Raw genomic sequence first — 24492 nt, 5'->3', positions numbered from 1 at the left:
ACCGATAAGGAATACTTTGTTACGCGGTTAGATGTTATGCTTTATCATTACGTCAATTAATTAGTATACGACAAACTTAAATCAAGTTTCAAGACTTGAGACACGCTTTGAATATGAGTGATTTAATAAGACAGGCTGCTCTGCGTCTTAGGCGAATTGAAATCTAATCTTGTCCGAAGTGTCAAAGCACTTTATCTTAATTTAATAGTGCTAAAGACAAGACACGAATAGGCACGGAATACGAGCCTATACAAATAATACAATAAGTCTTGAGATTTAAGTTTGATAGGCTGAGATGACAGGTTTTAGTATGTAAGTCCCTCGAAAATTAATTTTATGTTGTGTTATTTATTTTTGTCCCAATTAATTATAGTATCCCAAATAATTTTTAAAAATAGCAGAATTTTTTACGTTATAGATGAATACCTCTACAATTAATAGTCTGTGACTTAAAAATTGTTCCTACTAACTAATCGAACAAATAATATTAGAATTTACATAATAAATTATATTTATACAATTTCTTTGACCTGTTGAATAAATAGTTAATACCATGCTGAAACAAATTTTTGTACTCATTTATTTGTTCTAGAATCTTAGTGTTGATAGTTCTATAATATTTGTGTGTTTCATAAATTTACGTTCTTTACTCTTATATTTTTACTAAGAGGACGTAATTTACACCCAATAAAACAACAGTAAATTTAACAAGTGCTAGTTTGAGCGCGAATAACCACTGTCAAGTTTTGACAGATGGCCATAAACTCACTTGTGTCTGAATGCCAAATGATTATACGAAATGTCGATGTATTCTATTTTTAAATATCCCTACCAATATATAAAGGAGCTAACTGTATTCTTTTTCATGCGCAAGCATTTTCTATTTTTTTTTTTTTAATTTTATGGCCTGGTAACGAGACCTTTAAGCCATTTTTCTAAATATATACTACAATACTTTTATCCTACAAATTGTGTCAATTAAAACAAAAAAACACAAGGCAGTCTATAACAATAAGATGGCCAGAACCAAGAAAGGTGGAAATCAAAAAACCTAGAATTTAAATAAAGAATGCTTATTTGACATGGTAAGTGGCGTTCTTAACACCGTTTTAGAATTATTTTATGAAATTGCTTATGTTTATTCAGTGTAACATTTTTTTTTTTTATTATAATTTTATGGCCTGGTAACGAGACCTTTAAGCCAAGTCTTATTTTCGGTCACTAAAAGTGTAACATTCAATTTTAATGTTATCTTAAGTTATTTATTTTATAATTATTTACATATTCTGTGTTTGTTTAATAAAAAATAGATTACCTTTTATCATATTTTATTTTACAAATAATTTCAAGTTTTGCTCTCACTATGATTGGGTTTTACATGTTTTTTAATAAACTCTTGAAATGCTAGGACATCTTCTGGTTTGTCATCTGAAAAAAAAAAAGATCTATTTACTACGAGCTTCTAAAATAAGATAAAATATAAATATTTAACTTATTATACAAGTATATAGTTAATATTGGTTATTTGATCTCTTAATGTAAAAATAATTACATAGTTTTAAACGGTCACTATATTTTTCTTTTTTCATGTGAATACAGTGTTTGCTAAGTAACAGTAATCTCAGCCAAGTTATAGACAGATAGTCAAGTATTCAAACTCACCAATATCTGGTTTATGTTCTTCACCTTCTTCATCACTGGAACTCTCATTTCCCGGATGCTTCAAATACATATCACTTATCTCCCTCCCACCCATAACTTCTTCAATAAGTTTGCTCTTTTCTAACACTGCATCATTAGCTGGAATAAAATTACTCCAAAGCTTGATTTCTATATGACCAAAGTTCTGGACTTGTTAAATCTGGGATGATTCATGATGAAACATTTTTCCCACAAAACTAATTCAATTAATGTCCTTGGATGGGGCTGAATATGTCCTCTGGGAGCCACTAGGTTGTTCGGTATTGAAATGAATATCAACCCATTTTTCTAATATTCATTTAAAGATTTAAAACACAATGTTATCCCAATTCTTATACTTACTGTCAGTGCTCATTTTTCTTTCTTCTTCTGTTCGTTTCTCTCCAGCAAGCTTCTCTTCGCGCATTTTTAACCAATCCGCTTTGTAGTCTCTGAAAATAAAAGTTTTAAAATCATCAAAACCTGTTTATACAATATTATATCTCTGTAACCATAAACACATGTTGTGCCAATCTGATATTACTTTTAAATTGTAATACCACAGAAGATAGCAAGAGTTAGGAATATATGTATTAAGAACCCAATAATTCTGTACCCATGTCCATGATCAGATGATAAATAAGCCCATTTTGATCATTTACCTTTCATATTCCTCTGCAGCTTCATCAACTAACTTGAAGAACTCATCTATTCCCTGAAAATTTAACATTATTATAAATTATTACATATATCCACTTTAAATATATATCACGACACAAACTTAATGAATTTAAAACAACTTTATATTTATAATAGCTACATGTATTCTTGTAAAAAAATTTATAAAAAGTTCTTTCCACACTAGTCTAGCTGTATAATAAACTACCCACAAATATAAAAAATATTTCTTCTATCAATTCATTCACATTCGATGTGCAGTGCTAAGTGAATTTGTTAGACAAAATTACTTTTAAATTCATTTCTTATAATTACTTTTATTAATATTTCTTTGGTTACTTTTAAGTTTATTGCATGTATCTTTTATTGTGATTATTTTAAGAACAACTACAATGTTATGTTAATAAAAGTATTATTCTCATGTAAGTGACATTTTTTTGTCTTTTTGAGAAATAAAGTCTTTAAACATAAATAACAACTGCATATGTTAGATATTGCTTTTCTTTGTAACATTCTTAAAATAATAATGTATTCAATCAAATTGCTTATAACAAAACTAACTAAGCCACAGAGACTAAAAAAGTACACATTAGTTACACAGGTTATACTTACATCTCCTGTATGAGCACTAACTCCACAACATTTTAGATCAGTATAAAAATTATCCAGCGCAAGTGCCATAGACCGAGTGAGATTCCCTACGTAAGAACTGCCTTCGCCACTATCTTCTGAATCTAATGCTTCTTGAAAAGCTTCAAAATCTCTCATCCACTCCACTGCATAGGCGTTATCAACTACATCTGTCTGAAATTATTATATGAAAACTTATTAACATTTAGATAATTAAACATAAAGATAATTTAAAGAATCAAGGACATCCAAAAGTTGAGGGTATGTTCTACATGTGTATCACTGTTATGAAATGCCAAATATATTGGAAGTGACGCTGTTTTTAAACTTGCATGTTATAATCTATGATAGCTATTGACCTATTACCACAGAACTTCTATAGTCCTGTTATAGGCAACAGCTTCTCACAAAGATAGCGTATACCTGTATTATGTAAACTTGTAAAGATGCATTGGTATCTTTGCAATTTTACTTACATTTTTTAATGATATTCCTAGTATTAAAATACAAAACGCGGTCTTATTAAGTGGCAGCTAGGTGAGGGGTACTGGGTTCGATTCCCGGTTCGAGGGCAAGTTTTAATTTAATTATAATTTGTTCCCGGCCTTTGGGAGGGTTGTGCGGTACCGGGCGAGTGCCTAAACTGTACATGGAGGACACGGTCGAATTTCTAAAGACAAGCACGAATTATAAAAAATCCTATACTTGACGCTGGCTAATGCACAAATCGTGCCAGAGCCATAAAAAAAAATATAAACCCCATTAAAAAATAGGTCTAAAGTGGTCTTAAGATGTGTAAAAAGTTTTAATCACACATACCTTATTCATAACAACAATAAAAGGTAACCTAGTCTTATACAGAATCGAACATGCATATAACATGTTAGACATGAATGTGACAGGTGATACACTTCTTACTGTGTCCATTACGTATACAACTACTGTGGGACACGATGATGCCAAGGTCTCTGTAACTATAGTACCTGATGCTGACCATGTGAATACCTCGATTTGACCTGCAAAAGCAAATTAATGTTTAGATTGTCCAAATTTAACTGAAGTCAGGCTTTGGAAATTTCAGAGTTAAGCTACATAAATTTAATGTAGCAGTAATATACTTGTAATGTTTTAATATCAAATAAAAATTATCACAAAAATGTGCCAAATTTTAAGGAATATAGAAACCTAAGTATGTACAGCTATCTATTTAAAACCTACCTGGTGTATCAATAACACAATATTTATGTTTCTTGCCAGCTTTTTCTATTAGATCTATAACTTGTCCAAACTTAGTTGAGAATAAATTCAGAGCAGTGACGATTCCACCATTTGGTCCTAATCCATACTGTTTCATAACTGCCTTATAATCTACTGTGTCTCTTATATCTGAAAGGAGTAATAAAAAACTTGACCTTGACTGCAGAATACTTATTAATAATAGTCCAATATAATATAAAAAACTATGTTTACAATATAGATGTTATAATGTTATTTCATATTTCTTTATATGATGAGAGATTTATATTCAACATCGAGTATATTGATGTAAGTTTATTAAGTTATGGTTATAAAATCTTCATATATGTTACAACTTTTAAAAAAATTTACACAGAAACATTTATATACAATTAATTTATTTGCACCGACTATTACCAGTTACAACATACAACACAAAAACGAGATAAGCTGATTAAAACTATTTTATTTCTCAGCGATATGATTACAGGAACCCAAGTGAGTCAATAAACTATAAAGGAGCTTACCTATATTAGCTGGATATGGCACTTCTCGACAAGCCGGGTCTAAATTTATTAAATAGGGCCTTGCACCATTAATGACTTTTCCTGCTAATCGTCTTGTAAACGACGTTTTACCCGCTCCTGCCATGCCTTCAAGTTTTGAAAATATAATTAGAAACACAGTAATAATTTACCACAATTTTACACAATAATTTATAAAAACAAGCAATCTAACCTAAAATGATTAAGCACACAGGCTTTTTAGCCTCTTCCTCCATTTTTTAAAGATCTTTATATAGTATTTCTCACTGATTCAATTATAATATAAACTATACAAACGATTTCAAAACTGACAAAAATTAATTTTGACTATAGCTTCTAAATTTTGTTGCTTGTAATTTGTTTTCGTAAATAATCTCGAAGTGTCTAATTTGAGTGATATTTTATATTATACATATTTATACATATTATACATTTTACAAGTACTTGTCATTTGTCAATGACAATTCACAAGGCGAAATATGACTACTTCAATTTTCAATGTCACAGAGCTAGACTAAATTTGGGGCAGCTCGGCCATAATATTTGTTATTGTTATGTGTTATTGGATACCAAAGGAATCCACTCGTAACCCAAGTTCACAAATACTTGTATTGCCGCACTTGTTCCAGCGTCTTTCCACCTATAGATAAATTAAGGCTTAATGCCTTTCGAGAAATGACCGATACCTTCGTGTTTACTGCATGAATAGTCAGTCCTCCAGTCTCTTACGCTAGTTTTATAAACTCTATATTAACAACATTGGCGGATTTACCAGCAAGCTGATTAGGCTCGAGCCTAGGGCGGCAGATTTTTAGGGAGAGAAATTTGGGAACTGACTATTTTCTACCTCTAAAAAATTTAAAAATAATAATATAATAAACAAAATTGTTGGATTCTAAAAATAATCTAGGATGTGTTATTAAAACTGTCGTCTGCATAGAAAATGTTGTTCGTGATCTTTCCGTTAACTTTTACTTCAACCTCTAATCCCTCAACGGCTTCTGATATAGTTTCTTCAGAACATATACATAGAATAACAACGGAAATCATATACAACCTTGACGAACACCACCGTAAATATTTATTTCATCAGTTTCCTCGTGATGAGCTTTCACGTTTACTTTTTGGTCTTTGTACATGTTTCAGATCATTCTTATATCCGTCTCATCCAGATTGGTGTTAATTAAACGATTTATGAGAACGTCTTGCTAAACCCTGTCAAAAGCTTTCTATAAAGCATAGCAAGATGTCATTCTGCATTAACACGTTTAAACGGGAACTAATGATCTCCCAATTGTTCGTCACACTTATTTCTTATTCTGTTTCTGTATGATGGTCAAAAATACCTTTAGCACGTGGCTCGCATTTTTCTTTTTCGGAATTCTCCTCGCAATTATTTAACAAAACATTATCCTTAAATCAAGCCGTTTTAAGACACAGCCTTCAGTTACACACACAAACATAGACACGCATTCTCTCTCTCATAATAGTGTTATGACTGTAAACCGTCTGATTGGCGTTTTGAATTAAAAATTATTTTGTATTATAGTTAAGTAAGCTGTAAGGTTTTTCTAAATAAATAGAAATAAAAAACAGAAGTATTTCCAGGCACTTTATTAACATACTGTGTACTTTTAATCTAGGTTAACTGCGAGTCTTTATCAAGATTTAGAAACATTATTGGATACATATGACCCAAAGTTGATATTCGTTTTTGTAAAATGATCCGTAATGAGTCTGTGTACGTCGTTGGAGGCTTGCATGTTGACGGATCGCGCCAATGTAGTCCTGAAAGAAGGAAATGTCAAATAGTACCAACATTAACATTTGCATGTCAGTGTCATTCTGATCAAACTTTATTCAAGAGCTGTCAAAACATGTTCTGAAGTTTGATATATTTGACAGCGATGCCATTACGTATACATTGTATAAATTAATTTTTGTACACTAGCTGCCAGAGCGAACCGTGTTTCGCGATGATTTCTTTACTTAGTCTACCATAGTGGAATATTTTGCTATGCTACCTCATAGACTGTTCGCTTTTTCGGAATAAAAACCTAAGTACTGAATAAAACATTTTTTTTTATTATTCCAATTTTCGTCTCCATAAAAAACTTCCTCAGAGAATATTCCTGTTCAAGGGATAAATAAAAAAAATCGAATTGATCTTCGAGTTTTTAGCAACATATTTTGCGATTAATTTTTATTTATTTAGATTACCTGTAGAGTCGCAAGTGAATAAAGCAGGTGAGGGGACATGATCCCTTGTGTAATTCCATAAACAGTCCCGCAATACTTGGACAAGCTGAAATACAATAAAAAAGTGTGTATTTATATGGAAAATTATTATTTTACTAGTAGACTCGGCCAAGCGTTGCTGTGGCTAAGGTTTTTGTTATATTACATAGTAGTAAACTATTCAAGGGAAACGGTAGGAGAACTTATGTGAAAAGTAGATAGCTTATGTAAAACTTTGGTACTTTTAACACAGCGCCATCTGTTAGAATTCTAAATAATAAACAAATATTTGCAATAAAATAATATTGCGGGTATAAATTGAGAAGTAAGCTATCCTATCTTTTAAGTTAGATCAAACTGCACACGGTGTGCAAATTTGATTGATATCGGTTCGGTAGTTTAGGAGTCCATAGCGGACAAACAACGTGACACGTAATTTATATGTGTTAAGATTATGGCTATACAGTCAAAACCGTTTACGACGACATAGTTTAGAACAACATACCGGTTATATTGACCAAAATCAAAGGTCCTGGTTGAATTCTTATGTATTAGGTACTTAATAACAACCTCATCGGCTGGTACGATTATCGGTTTTTACGACCAAATATGAGTAGTCCCTTTGATGTCGTTATAACAGATTTCGCCTGTATTTAGAATTGGTACTATAAATAAATTATTCATAATTTAATAGACTAATTTTTTTGTCAAAATGTCAACAACCACTGCACTGTCAGTTTTTTATGGCATTAAGTATGAGTTTGATAGACAATTTACAAAATACCTTTAATTAGAATAAGTTTTTCTACCCGTGGTTGCATGTGCGAGATTTAAAAAAAAACTAAAAAAATGGAAAAACATCTTACTTCGTTGGCTGTAAGTTCTGGGGCCAATTCGAGTATATGACACAATGGGTGTGGTAGCAATTGTCCCAAAGTCATCGTACTCAACAGTTCAGTCAGAGCTGACAGCTCTCGACTAAGTTCCGGGGATTGTGTGTGACGATCTGCAAATTTTCTTTTACTTATAAATAAAGAAACGTAATTATACTTTTGAAAATAAATAAAAAAAAATATTTCGTAAAATACTTTTAACAATTAAATTATTTTACATTTAGCGTCCATTCTCGTCCAATTGTCTAATTAAGTTAAGCCGTCAAAAGTCAAAACCATAGACATCAAAACATATGATTGTTCAATGCACACGATTCACGCTTGCGGTGCCTACATCATTACGTATTTATCTATTCCGTGTATATTTTATTTTGACATATCTCACCGGAGTATCTGGACTAAGTATATCAAGTTATATAAGGTTATACAGTACATTAAAACCTTAAATTTAAATTAATCACAGATTGCATCCGATTCGTTGGTAATTTTTAAAAAAAAGTAATAGTTCATTCATTTTTATATATGTTATAACATACTTTTAAGCAACTTCCTTTGTTTCGCTAAAATCTCAAGAATGCCTGGACCAATTTGGCTAATGATGATCTTGAAATATTTGTGAAAGTTTAGGGGAGGTTTAAACATGTATAAATATAATATATATATTGTATTTATGACATGTGTACAGAACAACGTTTGACCGCTTGGACCGCCGTTGGACCGCTAGTTATTAATATATTAATAATAAGATTTAATAAATAAATATTCAGTCTTAAATGTCTTACCAAGATGTGCCCTCAACCTATGTAAAAGCGTAGCAGCTGAGGCCCTCAACAGCGCCGAGGAAAGACAAAGGGCAGGCCTAGCGAGGGCCACTCGTCTAAGAGCCGCCCGCGCAACCGCACAACGCTCCACTGCGCCGCGCATGTATAGTTCCCGTTCAATACTCACTTGCTGAAATATATATTCATAGAGTAATTGTTTTATACATTCGAGAATCAAACACATATTTATTATGACAAAAATATATTTTATTTAACAAAAACTAAGTTGCATTTAAAAAAGATTTCGGTGATAGAGATATTTTTGGTGGTGTTGAATTTCCACTATGAGCAGTGTTGTCCTAGTGCGTTCAACGTGCGACTCACATCCCTGAGGTCGTAGGTTCGATCCCCGGCTGTGTACCAATGGACTTTCTAAATGATGATCATGAACCAGATACAGAAATCTGAGGCTTCACATACTTTTTTTTATTCCACTCAGTATTAAAGGTATTTAAAAGATTCTAATTAAAAACCATATCAACGAAAAGTTACCTTAGTAAAGTCTTCATCGGGCCAAGGCAAACCGTTGTACATAACATCAGGCGACACTAATTCAACTAATAATAATGATACGGATGTGGCGCCCTCTACTATACCACTATTGCCATCCTGAGAAAAAAAACAATTCCCCAAAATTAAATTGTATTTTAATTTACGGAGCACAACGAAAATAAATAGTCACGAATTATTTTTTATAATAAAAATTACAGAAAAATCAAATATCAAACATACGAAAAAACGGACTATAAAAAAATTGTCTATGGTAAGTTTTAAAAAAAAATGTTTATGGTAAGTTTCGCAAAAAAAGAAAAGTAAAAAAATTGTTTGTGGTAAGGTTTAGAAAAAATAACTTACATTCATAGCCATTTCCAATCCTATTGACGCAAATTTCAGTTCAAATTCTTTATATATCATGAAGTGGTACATAGATGATAGAATACCAAAGATCTGTCTTGCGATTCTGTATCTCAAATGAGTCGTGAGCGGAATCCGCTGTGAGAATTTGAAGAGTGAGTTACAGCAAGGCTGTACAATCAAAGCATGCAAAATGTCAAAAGTCTCACCATACAAGACATAAGCGCCCCCATCAGCAGTTCATTGTTAGTCGTGAGTATTGGCGGGATGCCATCATCTCCGCCTCTATGTTTGCGCACACCCGAGCCGATCACGCCCGCGTGGAACACGGACGTATGGCTTTGGGTGAGTTGTGTTATTGGGCCCTGGGAAAACGGATTGTTAAGTCAAACGGACGTTCAATATAAAAATACCTATGCAGGTAGGTGCGCTACTGGATTATTATAGACATAGACATAACATTTATTACTAACAAAAACACATAAACACACAAAATAACAATAATCAAAGAAAAAAATATGAAAAAAAAACCCATTCGGTTCGTTTCAAGTGTGTAATGCGTGTGTGCTGTGGCTGTAATTTGCCCTGGCTCAGCATTATGCTGAGGAGCAGACTGTTCCACAGCGCTGGCCATTCTGCCAGAGCAGCAATAAACAGTCGCAAAAAAAGAAATAACAGGAATGTAATAACTTTAGAAAAAATATATAATAATAATAATATTAGTAAAAGTTAGCAGTGGAAGTAATGAAGTATTGTGAAAAGGTGTTAAATAAAAAATAATAATAATAAAGAAACAAAAAAATAATAAGATTATAGAAAATATCATTATTTGGGCTCGAGTGGAATATACCTAAGTACAGTAATCCCTCCTACAACGCGATTTCGTGTAACGCGAAATTACCCCCTATAACGCGGATATTTCTCAAGTTATATAAATATATATTCTGTATTGTGAAATTTATTTTGTCCATGACATAATTAGTTTTGCGTACCTTGGCACCTGTTTCAATTATATGTGTTATAAAATTCGTGTTCTACGAGAATACTCCTACAACGCGGTCCGGGTCAACCGCGTTATAGGGGGATTACTATACCGGGTAATACCACTCGTAATTGCTACGAATCATAGATTTTCACAGCCATCAATGATCAAACGAGTTAAGTATTTAACAACTTACATGTTTCTGATTCATATAAATCAACAAATCATCATTGGTCCATTCCTTGGATGCAGAAAGAAGATTTGGTATGACTGGTTTACTCCCGAAAATCTTGTCTTCTCTAAACATTGCGGTCTCAAGTAAATCTCTCAACGCCACGGCTCTGGCCAATTTGCTGTGAAGGCATAATTTCCGAAGAAGTCTACTCGCCGTTTGGACTCCGCGGAGTTTCGCCATAATGTCTAAAATAAATAAGGGAGCGTTCAAGTATTACGTCACGCAATTTTTGGAGACTATTGACCCCCCCCCCCCATGTAACGCGCCGTAACATTTTTCTGTTCCCAAGTTTCGTGACCACCTTGTATCTTATTATACCTAAAAGTTACCATTATGTGATGTAAAGTACTGGAATGTCGAAAATAATATTAACAATAACGCGTAAATCAATCCCCGCCCCGCATGTAACGTTTTATAAAATAAAATCTAGAATTTATTGAAAATCTCTTAATTCTCTCAATGTACGACTTTTTGGGTCTTAGACATGTCGGTTTCCTCACGATGTTTTCCTTTACCGTTCGAGCGAATGTAAATTGCGCACATAGAAATAAAGTCCATTGGTGCACAGCCGGGGATCGAACCTACGACCTAAGGGATGAGAGTAGCACGCTAAAGCCACTAGTCTAACATTTCTCTCTGCTCTATGATAATGATTATTATTATGTATTAAAAACACCTAAGCTATACTGACCCTCTTCGTGCAAACACCTGAAGAAATATTTAACAACGGCTTGAACAACTTTCAGTATGACCTCAACACTGGGCGGAGGTGACTTTGAACCAGACATGTCTACTCTATCCAGGACCTGGAAATGAAGTAAATAACAATACATAAATTAACCCGAATTGACCCCAGAACTGCTTTCCTCGCTCAATGAATAAGTATCGCAATACATAAATTAACCCGAATAGACCCCAGAACTGGTGCTTTCCTCGCTCAATGAATAAGTACCGCAATACATAAATTAACCCCAATTGACCCCAGAACTGGTACTTTCCTCGCTCAACGAATAACTATCGCAATACATAAATTAACCCCAATTGACCCCAGAACTGGTACTTTCCTCGCTCAACGAATAACTATCGCAATATATAAATTAACCCCAATTGACCCCAGAACTGGTACTTTCCTCGCTCAACGAATAACTATCGCAATACATAAGTTAACCCCAATTGACCCCAGAACTGGTACTTTCCTCGCTCAAAGAATAAGTATCGCAATACATAAATTAACCCCAATTGACCCCAGAACTGGTACTTTCCTCGCTCAAAGAATAAGTATCGCAATACATAATTTAACCCCAATTGACCCCAGAACTGGTACTTTCCTCGCTCAAAGAATAAGTATCGCAATACAGCGAGGAAATGCTGCCAGCGTTAAAGGTACACTGCCACAGGGACCAAACTTTTTTAATAATTTTTATTATTACTATGTGGATTAAGAAAATTGTAAATACTGTATAATTGATTGCTATAGTGACATAAATAAATGAATGAGATTTAAAAAAAAACATACATTCCAATAAAGGTTATAGGTCAATCAATTATTTTTATAACTAATGAAATATATATAATTAAAAACCAAAACTCCATCACAATTTTAGTCCAGTCATTACAGTAAGTTCACCTCGGAATTCGAGATATGCAGCTGTTAGTCTGTATATTGACACTATAAAAGTTGTCTCAAAACCTACATATTATGGTAGGGTAAACGCAACTATTAAATTTAAAAGTCAATTTTGATAATAAACACACATAGCAAAAACCCCATAGGAAATGAGATATTTACAGAAAAAGCGCAAAAATCCGATTTTTGTGACCTTTGACCTTGAAATTTGATATTTGCGTACACCCTACCATATGTAGGTTTTAAAACAACTTTTAGGGTGTCAAAATACAAGTATTTACAGACTAACAGCTGGGTATCTCGAATTCCGAGATTCTTACCTAATTTAAGTTTAAATGACTGGACTACTAACAAATACAGCCGATCGCCTGAATTTCAAAGCTTCAAAACTGCATTGAATTCGATCCATTCGATTAGGAGCTATGATGCCACAGACACACATTTATAAAAGACGATGTTCTTACCTGCGCAAGCGCATGACAAGTAGGCATTTCTGGTAACGCGGTGACAGTGCATTCCATTCGTGGTTGGAGTATACACGAATACCGTTGTAGGGCAGCTCCAATTCGATACAAATTTCCTTCCACTGCCCGACATATACTGCGCGTGCGCAACGCTGACACACGATTTGAATTTTCCCATCTAGAATTGTATAAACAAAGTGATGTTGATTGCTACATGGTGCTACATGGTGATGGTCAATTGTTTGAATTTGAAATACTAAAATGTAAAGATCAAAAAAAGAAAATATGCACAATTCCTATAACAGAGGATCGGTTAGATAGATTTAGGAAAAATTTGATATTTAAAATGCCATTTTTGCGTAGTAACCAATGCCCTAATAATTTATATAGCACATTCTTTGATTCATTTATTGGTGAATTCAAAAATGTGTTCACTCCAAAGACTTTTTTGGTCTCGGAGAAACCTACCTTTTGTGACTGGGCAACTCCGGAGCTACACAAAAAAAGGCTAAAATTGTATGAGTTGTATGATGAAAAACAGTATAATGACAGTGAAGAATTTAAAACTTATGTTAGGATATTCTCAAAAAGTTTTAGGCAAGAGTGTAGAATCGCTAAGGCGAAACACTTAAGTCTTAGAATAAACAACAGCTCTGATAAGATAAAGGCTACTTGGAAAATTATAAACGAGGAGACTGGAAGAACCTCCAGAAAGGATACTGAATTCAAAGTGAACATAAACGGCAAAGTAATTAGTTCCGACCTCGAAGTAGCCTCTGCATTTGAAGAGTTTTTTACTAACATTCCTTTAAATACAACCAGCGTTTTAAATTCTTCACCATCAGCCGCCCTTTTATTATTGAAAAAGAATGTTCCTGTATGCAATCATAAGTTTGTATTTAGCCGCATTAGCTGCAATGACATTATAAAAACATTTAAACAGCTAAAAATAAAAAAAACTAAAGATCTTTGGGGTGTATCTGTTTTCATTTTACAATCAGTAATCAATACTATCAGTTCAGAGTTGGCTATAATATTTAATGAATGTATAGATTGTGGAGTCTTTCCAGACCAGATGAAGATAAGTAAAATCACACCGTTATTCAAAACGGGCAGCACTTCGGACCCCACAAATTTTAGACCCATATCTGTGCTGCCGGCTTTGAGTAAAATCTTTGAAAAAATCATTCTTGAACAATTATTGACACATTTTAATAATAATAAAATTATGCATAGCCAGCAGTTTGGTTTTACAAGAGGTCGCTCCACAGCAGATGCTGGCATTCAATTAATTTCCGAGATTTTAAATGCTTGGGAAAATTCTCATGATGCCATTGGAGTTTTTTGCGACTTATCAAAGGCTTTTGATTGTGTCCATCACGAAATCCTAATCAAGAAACTTCAACACTATGGCATTGGCGAAAGGGCGCTAAATCTTGTGGAATCATACCTGAGCGATAGAATTCAAAAGGTAAATGTAAATGGAGCTATATCACAGGGATCCTCTGTTACTATGGGAGTACCGCAGGGCTCCATACTTGGTCCCTTCTTATTCCTTGTCTATATAAATGACCTGCCATTTCTTGTAAAGGAGCTTCACGAGATAGTACTGTTTGCTGATGACACTTCGCTTTTATTTAAAGTGAAACGACAAAATCCATCACTTGATAACGTAAACAGTGCCATCTCCAGTGTAGTTCACTGGTTTAATACAAATAATCTTAAGTTAAACGAAAAGAAGACAAAATGTGTTAAATTTGTAACTACAAATGTAAAAAGTAGTCATTCTCAAATAATAATTAAAGACGAGGAAATAGACTTTGTTGATAATGCGGTGTTCTTGGGAATTACTTTAGATAGTAAACTCCAGTGGGGCCGACACATAGAAGGTCTTTCGAATAGGCTAAGTTCCGCAGCGTTCGCAGTTAAAAAGATACGCGATCTTACGGATGAGAACACAGCAAAGCTTGTTTATTTCAGCTATTTTCATAGTATAATGTCATATGGTGTTATTTTGTGGGGTAATGCAGCTGACATTAAATCGATATTTGTAGTGCAAAAGCGGGCTATAAGAGCGATCTGTGGGTTGTCCCCACGGGAGTCGGTCCGAAGCAAATTTAAGGAATTACATATTTTGACTCTGGCAAGTCAATACATTTATGAGAATATTTTGTATGTGCGGAAAAATATAGATATCTTTAAAAAGAATAGTAGCTTCCATAATTATAGTACTCGTAATAAAGACAAAATTAGCGCACCAACCAGAAGGCTGCATAAAACGAGTAATTCTTTCCAAGGCAATTGTATACGTTTTTTCAACAAAATCCCTAGTGAGATACAAGCGTTGTCAATAAATAAATTTAAATCGTACATTAAAGTAAAACTGTTTACTAAGGCTTATTATAATATAAATGAATATTTAAACGATCCTAGTGCTTGGATATGAGTTGCTCCAGTATATATTATAGGTAACACGACTGAATCTCTCGGCTGCATTTCCAGACTCTGGGGCGATCGTCAACATCCACGACTGTTTTAATGTAAAGTGGGAACAAACCGTGATCCATGTGGTATCCAATTATTTCAGTATTATTATTATTTTCTTATGTAGCTAAGTCCACATTTCAAGGATCGTCATGCTCGCTTAAATGTCATGGCTTGTGGCGGCGTCCATGCGTCGGGTTGTCTCTCTCCCTAAAATATGGCGAGGGGGCCGATGGCTGGCCATGCGTCATACTCGTGAACGGGTGCTGCTTGTGGTGACTGGTCGTACTTGAATTCGTGTATGCGGTGATGTTAATTATTTCGACTATGTGTTTGCGTGTTGTTCCCACGAGAATGTAAGTGCGTGCTCCTATTTCACCATGCCTCCTGCTGATAGGGGACAAGTCTTTGTTTTTATTTATGTTCTTATTATTAATTACTTAAAATGTCGTGTGGAACATGGTGTAATGGTTGCAGCTCCTTACAACCGTTGTGTAAAAAAAAAAAAAAAAAAACATGGCGATTAAAAAGAGTGGCGGAGAGTTTATTGCCAGTTCTTCTCTTCCGTTCTACGCCCTTGATTTGAGAACTGGCAGTAAATGTAAAATTAGAAGCATTAATATTTATATCTTTAATGACGAATCACAAGTGTACATTGTGTTACCTACGTGAATAAATGATTTTTGAATTTGAATTTGAATTTGAATACATATAAAAGCATAATTTTTTTTTCTAATTCACACTAATAATATTCAGATAAATAATAAAAAAAAACATTAGATATACAATATATAAATACTATAGCTAAAGAAAACACTTTTTACCGGATTAAAGTTGGCAAAAAAGACTATAACGCGCGTAACAGATAAAAATCTTTTTTCAAAAATTTTATTCAACGTTTGTAGAAAAAACTACACTAACAATAGAAAAAACTAAAATGTTGACTATAGCTTAATTCAGGGTGTCGGTTTTCTGTGACGGTGTGCGCGCATCGTAAAAATTTACCCTCATCACTTTTCCCTAAAGCGCCAAAAATATAACTTCAAAAAAATGCTTTGGCAATAATTTGAGACAATTCCTTACCTCAACAATTTAACGATATTCAAACAAAACTGATGCATGTATGTATCCTGTCCCTCTGGCACTCTATCCTCTATGAAACACCTTTTAATCTGCTGATCTGACAGCACAGCATCCCTCAACGCGTACTCGATTCCCGATTTAATGAAATTCTGATATCTCTCCGTGTCCATATTAATATCGGTCGAGTCGTTCGGTGTATGCATCGTTATCGTACCAGATATAATACGCACTAATAATGCCAGGGTAGCATCAGTTTTTGAATATTGTAGGAGATAGGCGATTGTACTAATGAATTCTGACGGCTGATTATAACCTAAAATAAAATGGATACGACGATTTTATTGGAAGTCACCATCTTATTACGTTTCTATTCCGTTAAACGTAAATAATGAATAAAGCTTTTTGTAAGTTTGGCGATTATTTAAATGATCCTAATCCTTGAGATTGATTTGCTCCAGCCTTGCGATTCTGAAACTCACTTTTCGATTGACGATTGGCACGATTTGGCATTCGGATAAGGAGGGAGCTTGTGTTTATTGTTTATCAGAATGCCAAATCGTAAAATGACTGCTTCACGACTGATTGGAGCGCGACCGCCGCTGCAAAAACCACTGTGAGAGTTCGAAAAGTGAGTTACAGAATCGCAAGGGAGTTCAAACAATTTGTATGACTCAAAACTTAGCGATTAAAAAGAGTGGCGGAGAGTTTCTTGCCAGTTCTTCTTGCCCGCTCTACGCCCTTGACTTGCGAACTGGTAGTAAAAGTAAATTTAGAATCAATTTAACATCTTTTCTGTTGACGTTCGCAAGTGTACTTGTTTACCTATATGAATTAAATTATTTTGAGTTTGATTTATTGGCCATCCACACTCTCCATTTGTCGGTTTTTGGGGCGTGAGTCAAGCAACTGATCCCGCCATTTTTAACGTCAAAAAAACCAAAGGAGTTTTTATGTTTTTTTCTACTCTTTACTGTGTGTCAAATAAAAAAAATATCAAAAATACTCACATACTAGTATCAATATTCGCGCTATAGAATACTGCTCCAGCTGATTTCCATCCAATAACTTTTCTCTTACAATATTTATTTCCTCTCCCGTACTTATCAAAAGCGGTACACTGCGATCCGGGAACATCACCTCATTTTCTAACTTTTGTAACAAATACTCTAAAAATATTTAATATTTAAGTATGTTTTTATTAATTCCAATAAATTGGAACTCATCCTGTCTTATGACAAGACTCAGTAACGATAGCGGTAAGTCTGACTCCCCTAAGTCAAATATATTGGATTTTGACATACTTATGGAAGTAAATTGCAATAAGTATGTCAAAATCACATGAGGGTAAAATTTTTACGGGTGAAACGCAATAATAATAACGTTAGTCTCACGAAGATGTGCAGCGTTTTTGTCGAAGAAAAGGGAGAGAGCTATTGAGACCGATTGAGAGAGAGTGAGAAGGGCGAATTACCTTATAGAAATTCTTTGTGAAGTGTAAAGACTTTGTGACATATTACTATTTTATATTTTATGCTAAATAATTTGACAAATTGTCCATTAAATACCGTGTTTTAACGTGTTTTTATTATCGAAGAAATAAATTTAAAAAAAAAAATTTATAACTTGTATTAATTTTCGACACTTTTAATATTTTAATGCCTATAATAATTTTGCCTCCCTCTAAATCTCGGAAATCTAAAGTTTTAGATTTTTACAAATATGAACAAGACTTAAAAATTAGTTTGCCAAAGAAGTTTCACTTCTGACTTTGTACGCACGTATTTTTTTTTAAATAAGTGTGCTAATTACAGAAGAATCATAGAGATACTTTCTTACAATGGATTATTATGTAAAATAAAAATTCCAAACAGAGCACTTAAAAATCAGTGTAATAAAAAAGATCCACCCCCAAAGACATGCAGGGCAAAGTCTTAACTGTAAATCTCGACCCTGCTTCTTACCGAAATCTTAGGACATAGACTACAGAACATGATAATGATTATAATAATTTTATTCGGCTTGCAAATGTATGTTAAAACACTCACCAAGCAACTGTCGAGAAAAGAGATTTTTCTGTGCGTGTTTAAGCAATAATAGGAAGCAGTGGACATCAGAGCGTAACAACAAAGTCACTAGGGAAGCCGGTCCGACCCCTTCCCAGGAACCACTGTGTCTATACATAGAGCATATAACGTTCAGGCGATCCATTACTTCGTCTGTCACTAAAATTGTAAAAAGTATATATTTTTAATAAGTCAATTATTAGGTATTATAATCTGTGTATTTCTTCACAAAAATATTAATCTATGTATGATATACGAGAGCTAGATTTAGGAGCGGAACGGGGCACCGGGGCTTCCACAACAGACTTTTTTTTTTATTATTATGGCTCTGGCACGATTTGTGCATTAGCCAGTGTCAAGTATAGGATTTTTTATAATTCGTGCTTGTCTTTAGAAATTCGACCGTGTCCTCCATGTACGGTTTAGGCACTCACAGGCAAAGGCCGAGAACAAATTTAAATTAAATTAAAACTTGCCCTCGATCCGGGAATCGAACCCGGTACCCCTCACCTAGCTGCCACTTAATAAGAGGCTAGGCTATGAGGCCCCTCAACAGAGACTTAAATATTGGCAAAAAAAAACATTTAATAAGTCAATCATTAAATATATATTATAATCTGTGCATTTCTTCCCAAAGATATTATTAATCTATATAATAAAATTACTAATCTATGGAACAAATTTAATATTTTTAATGATCTATTTGGTTTCATAATAAATCAATTAATCAATTATTAGAAAACTTGAACAAAAAGAAGAACCTGAAATATATCAAAATACTTACAAGTAGCTTCAATGTCTTGGATTAACGCTTTCAGTACAATATCAGATTTTGATGCTAGATTTAGCAAATATGGAATAACATCTCGTTTCTTATCAGACTTTAGGTCTTCATCAATAGCTTCCTGGAATACATAGTTCAAAAAATTATTACTAAAATTGCACTTTTTTTTACTTATTTGACCACAATTTGACAGAAAGGGACAAAAGAGTACTTAATAACAACTTACATATAGAGATTCATATAAACCTTATGGTTTTCACATTTTACTCAGCTACGACAATGCAAGATACAACACACCAATTAGATGTAAAAAATAAACAAACATAAAGGTATTTTTACCAATAAAAAAAATAAAATATGTTTATTATGGAACATAAGATTCATCAATATCACTTATTCCACGTCATTAAATTTGAATTTGTAGGCCCTACTCATCGGCAAAGAAGACAGACTTCTATAGTTTAATGATTCCCAATAACCACACATAACAATCCCAGTTTTCAATTCTGGCACCGTTTGGATATTAAACTAAACAATTAAAAAACTAAAAGAAACTTCTAAACTAATAAATCACCCAAAAAGTTCAGCGCTCATTTATAAATTTATTCTTAATTCATATTGCAAATGACATAAAAATAGAAATTACAAAAGTTTGTGGATTAATAGAGGAACCCTAAACTAAACTAGGCACAATCAACCAAGTCATACAGATGAGTGGGATATTCACTAACCTGGAACAAATTCACAAGAGCTCTACGGACATGGAGCAACGCTGGTGGGTGATTGGCTAAATGGGCTAGGACTGCACGAGCCGCATCAGCCCCTAGGGCAAGGGCTCTTGGGGCTACCAAAGCTGGCTCTGCTCTACCAACCCAACCTACCGCCCATGAGCAGGCACGACATCCTAAAAAAATTTAGTTGTGTATAAGACAAACATCTTTGTAAAAGAAAAAACATGGCAATAAAACTGAGTGGTAAAGAGATTTCTGTCAGTTTTTCTGGTAGTAAAGAAAATTTTGAAGCATTAGTTCATTACTGAACAATGAAGTATTTGTAAAATGCATTAATTAAAGGCAATTTCATAGTAAGTGTTTATCCATTTAAGGTGTAACATTTCCAATTACTATTTTTGTTATATTTTAATTGAAGTTGTAACTTGTAAGTATGTGTTTGTATTAAATATGAATATAATTTAGCAACCGCATATCTGTTATGGACATTACTTAACAACCTTAGTTAATCTGTTATAATTATTTTTAAATGTATTGAAAATAATTTATTCAGATTCTACAGGAAACTTGTTGAACAAAACAAGCAGACTACTAAATACCATAGATGTTGTCTGTTATTCTATATAAAAGGTAAATATCCACTATGACCATAAAAGCTAAGAATCTCTCAGTCTCTCTCAATAAGGGTATTAGACAATAAAATCTTACCTAACATCATATCAATGCATTTTGCCCTTTCTTCAGCATTGAGCAGCATCAAATTTTGAGTGGTAATGTCAAGCAGAACTCTTACTGGATCTATGTTTTGAAGAGTTGCATCTATAACACAAATGTAATTAAATTCATATAGAGCTTATGATATATCTGTCTTAACATTTAACTACTGAAGGTTTACAATGTTAAAGTATATTTTTTTATTTAATATGTTTGTGTGTATATTTATATAACTTAAAATTAATTAGAATAAATATGTCTGAAAAAGGCTTCTAGAATTTGAATATGTATTAAATATATGGACTAACTTGGCAAATTAGCTTTGTCTATTGCTATATCCATTATCAATTTTATACACCATGGAGCTATAAAGGGTGCCCATGCTTCACCAAGGCCACAGAGCTCTGGACCAATCATGCTGACAGCTTCCAATGAACCATTTGTACTCGAGTCTACCTGTTTCAAAATTAAAATGTTAATATGTACGTACGTAAAGTAATAAAAGTATGAACTACTAATTTTTTCAAAATTTGGCATATTTTTTTGAGTATTAACGAGCTAAGGACTGAAAGTGTCGTGGAAACAATACAAATTTATGAATATAATTGTGTATCCAAAGTCGTACAAACACGATAAGGCAGTATTTATACGAAATTTCTTACATCATAGTCCGAAGGATTGACCGCAATATTAACAGCATCATGAAAAACCATCGCGAAGTACTCTAACACAGCATCTCTAGCTGCTGGAAAAGTTTTTAACAAAGATAATGCAACTTTTGTCAACTCTGGTGAGTTTTGAAAATTTCTTCGTGAAACGCCGTAAATAAAGTTGTTTAGATCGCTGGATAAGCATGTTGATTTGCTCGGATTATTCATTTTTTTTAAATTAACCAACAATTGTGCTTAATGGTAAATTTTACTTAGATTCTAATACGTAAAGTATAAATAAACACGAACATTCAACACGGTCTACATTATATTGACATGTTGACTGTTGACACCAGCTATTTTCTTTTTTTTTTTGAGTTTATGGCCTGGTATCTAGACCTTTAGGCCAAGTCTTGAGTATTTTTATTCAACGTTTGACAGCTAGCTTTGAAAGCGTCACAGAATATATACAACTTAGATTGGAACGTTAAAATAATACCAACCGCACTATTTGGATATTAATAGATTATCCTTCAATTATTTATTATTGATGTTGTTTTATGTATCTCAATAATTGTAATCTATGTATATAAAATGAAACCCGTTTTCCGTTGTCACGACATAACATGAAAACGGCTTGACCGATTTGTCTGATTCTTTTTTTATAATATTCCTTGAAGTACGAGGATGGTTCTTACGGAGAGAAAACATAAAAAAATTGAGTGAAAAAGTCTAAAAACAACACTTTTCTATATTCCCATACAAAATATTCGTAATAATATTTAAAGGCAATTTGAACTTTAATATCATATCATAAAGTTCAAGTGTTAGTGAAGGGGTTCCGGGAAGGTAAATTTTTATTTTTTGACATAATGTATTTGTTGTATTATTAACTTTCTTTTTTTATCTTACTAGCTAGACCGGTGTCCAGAATAGCAGAATAAGTATTAAAAAAAAATAAAGAATCGAGTGTTAGGCGGTACGATGTTCGCCAGGCCAGCTAGTAGTTATATAACTAAAATGAATGAATGTTTAAAAAATAATTTTAACATACATCCACAGATGCTGTATCGCCATATAGTATATAACAAAAACGCATCTTTACAAAACAAAACAGATTTTCGGTACAATACGAAAAAACATGATTTGTCAATAATATTACCTAAGAATTTATTATATTTAAGTTTAAATGTGTTTTAGAGCCAGAGCCCACGACGGCCAGACCTTCCTTATTTAATAAAAACTGAAAGTTCTTCTGTGCGTAGGGGACACGCACAGAAGTCGTGGTAAGGTAACTGGTAAGAATGACCAGGGACTATAGAGTTTGGGTAGTGACTAGTGGTTACTTGGGCAGGTAACAGGTAGTAAAGGTGTATAAAATAATACCTTAAATTCGTTAAAGTATAAAGCTCAATTTTTTTATATTTTATTAGGGACAACATTATAAATCTCGTCATCCATTGCCAGACACTTACGACAGTTGCTACCCCCTGCCAGACACCCCTAAACTTTAATAAATTATAATTATACTCAGTTTTGTTTCCATGATGCGATAGCGTTTTAATTGGTCTGTATCAAAGACAAAAGGTCTGGTGAAAAGGCTTTTATTGCTACGATAAGGGGTACCTTGAGAACAGTTGCCCTTAATATCAATTTCGTACCCGAATCACGTCTGTTTAACAGCTTAATTTACAATATATGCGTATCTCACAATTAGAAACCCTAAGTTGTAGAAATGACCCAGGAAACTTCGCAAAGGGGGTTTTGTAACCGGACTCCCGGGAAAACCAAACCATAATTACAAAAGGCTGTAGAGATATCTTCGGGGCTAATAATAACTCCGGGCTAAATAAGGCACGGAAATCTATAAGAAAACAAACCAGTAGCCCTAACTTTTAGGTCTAGGCCTCAGATTTTTGTATCTGTTGCGTGATCAATTGTTTTTTCTAATAGACACATATCAGTCTTATGCTTGAGACACGTCATTTACTTTTTAACTAAAGCATGCTGTTTGTGTGTACGATGTTTTCACCGTACGAGCGAGTGTTGCGATTATAGAAAGTCTAATGGTGCCCAGCCGGGGAACTAACCTACGATCTTAAAAAGTCGCACGCTGAAGCCAATGTTGCTCGCCTAAAATTATAAAAAAAACTGCACACTCAGCCATATAAAAATAGGCATGCAAATGTCATATTAATTATTATAATGTCATAATAAGGAAATATACGTATAGGTTTCAGTATATTTAGATAGCATTGAATTTCTTCGAGATTTTTCGATAGTCAGTTAAAAGTAAACTTTCATATTTTCTTAGAATCATAAAAAACTGTGTGTCAGCAACGAATAGGTAAACATTTTAGACTTTAAATTTAAATAACGATATGGTATGGCAAAATCTATATATATAAAAGAAAGTCGTGTTTGTTACAACACTTATAACTCGAGAACGGCTGGACCGATTGCCATGGTTTTTGATTTGTTGGATTTGTTTCCGTCCCGAATAGCAGAATAAGCAATAAAATATCGGATAAGTTATCGAATAACAATTAATTAATTAATTAATTTTACGAATGCAAAAACCATATGGTGCCATCTGTTGACAAAACTACGCATCATTTTACGTCGAATTCGTGTCAGTTCAAGAAATTCCGATCTTGAGGTGAATGAGGAGATGCATAACCATGCTTTGATCCTGATCAAAAGATGTTGGATATCAGAAAGTGCTTAACATGCAGTATCGCCATATTGACGCTAGAGAGAAGATGCCTAATGTGTAAAACTGCCATTCTTCTTTCGCAATGGCAAGCAATAAAACATTTCTGTATTTGCAAAAAAGTTGTATTAATGTATTAATCCTAAAATAAGTTAAATTAAAGTAACAACGATACAATATAAGGTTGTAGGGCGGAACGAAGTTAGCCAGGTCAGCTAGTCTAATATAAAAGTATGTGTAAATCGAATCGATCGTAATGATCATAAACACCCTCTCTTATCCACAGGAACTATGTCAGTCTAATTACAAGATTTTAACGAAAATACTTGTCTTTTCATCACAGCGTATAGTGTATATGTTAACGTAAAATTGTAAATACCGTTAGA

At 33.5% G+C, this 24492-nt stretch overlaps 2 protein-coding genes across 2 annotated transcripts; both read right to left on the bottom strand.

Annotated features, from left to right (window-relative positions):
* Positions 1-1311: 1311 nt before the first annotated feature.
* On the bottom strand, positions 1312-5167 carry LOC125056535 (GPN-loop GTPase 1). The gene is made up of 9 exons (XM_047659671.1): positions 4963-5167; positions 4752-4877; positions 4207-4374; positions 3808-4004; positions 2971-3162; positions 2343-2395; positions 2044-2132; positions 1663-1800; positions 1312-1428 (listed from the first exon to the last, which is right to left on the bottom strand). The coding sequence occupies exons 1-9, from the start codon at positions 5003-5005 to the stop codon at positions 1346-1348; spliced, it is 1089 nt and encodes a 362-aa protein (XP_047515627.1). The 5' UTR covers positions 5006-5167; the 3' UTR covers positions 1312-1345.
* A 1201-nt stretch (positions 5168-6368) lies between these two features.
* On the bottom strand, positions 6369-21740 carry LOC125056455 (integrator complex subunit 5). Its single transcript, XM_047659552.1, has 17 exons — positions 21406-21740; positions 21052-21199; positions 20738-20848; positions 20030-20202; positions 19299-19419; positions 18497-18673; positions 17459-17617; positions 16452-16764; positions 12885-13062; positions 11485-11599; positions 10755-10978; positions 9786-9941; positions 9214-9330; positions 8683-8851; positions 7874-8013; positions 6990-7074; positions 6369-6557 (listed from the first exon to the last, which is right to left on the bottom strand). Exons 1-17 carry the CDS (start codon positions 21619-21621, stop codon positions 6409-6411), a joined length of 2751 nt encoding a protein of 916 aa, XP_047515508.1. The 5' UTR covers positions 21622-21740; the 3' UTR covers positions 6369-6408.
* Between the last annotated feature and the right edge of the window lie 2752 nt (positions 21741-24492).

This window comes from Pieris napi, chromosome 15, assembly GCF_905475465.1.
Source record: "Pieris napi chromosome 15, ilPieNapi1.2, whole genome shotgun sequence".
NCBI lineage: Eukaryota > Metazoa > Arthropoda > Insecta > Lepidoptera > Pieridae > Pieris > Pieris napi.
Note: the sequence above shows the minus strand (reverse complement) of the source record. Positions and strands in the feature narration are given on the sequence as shown.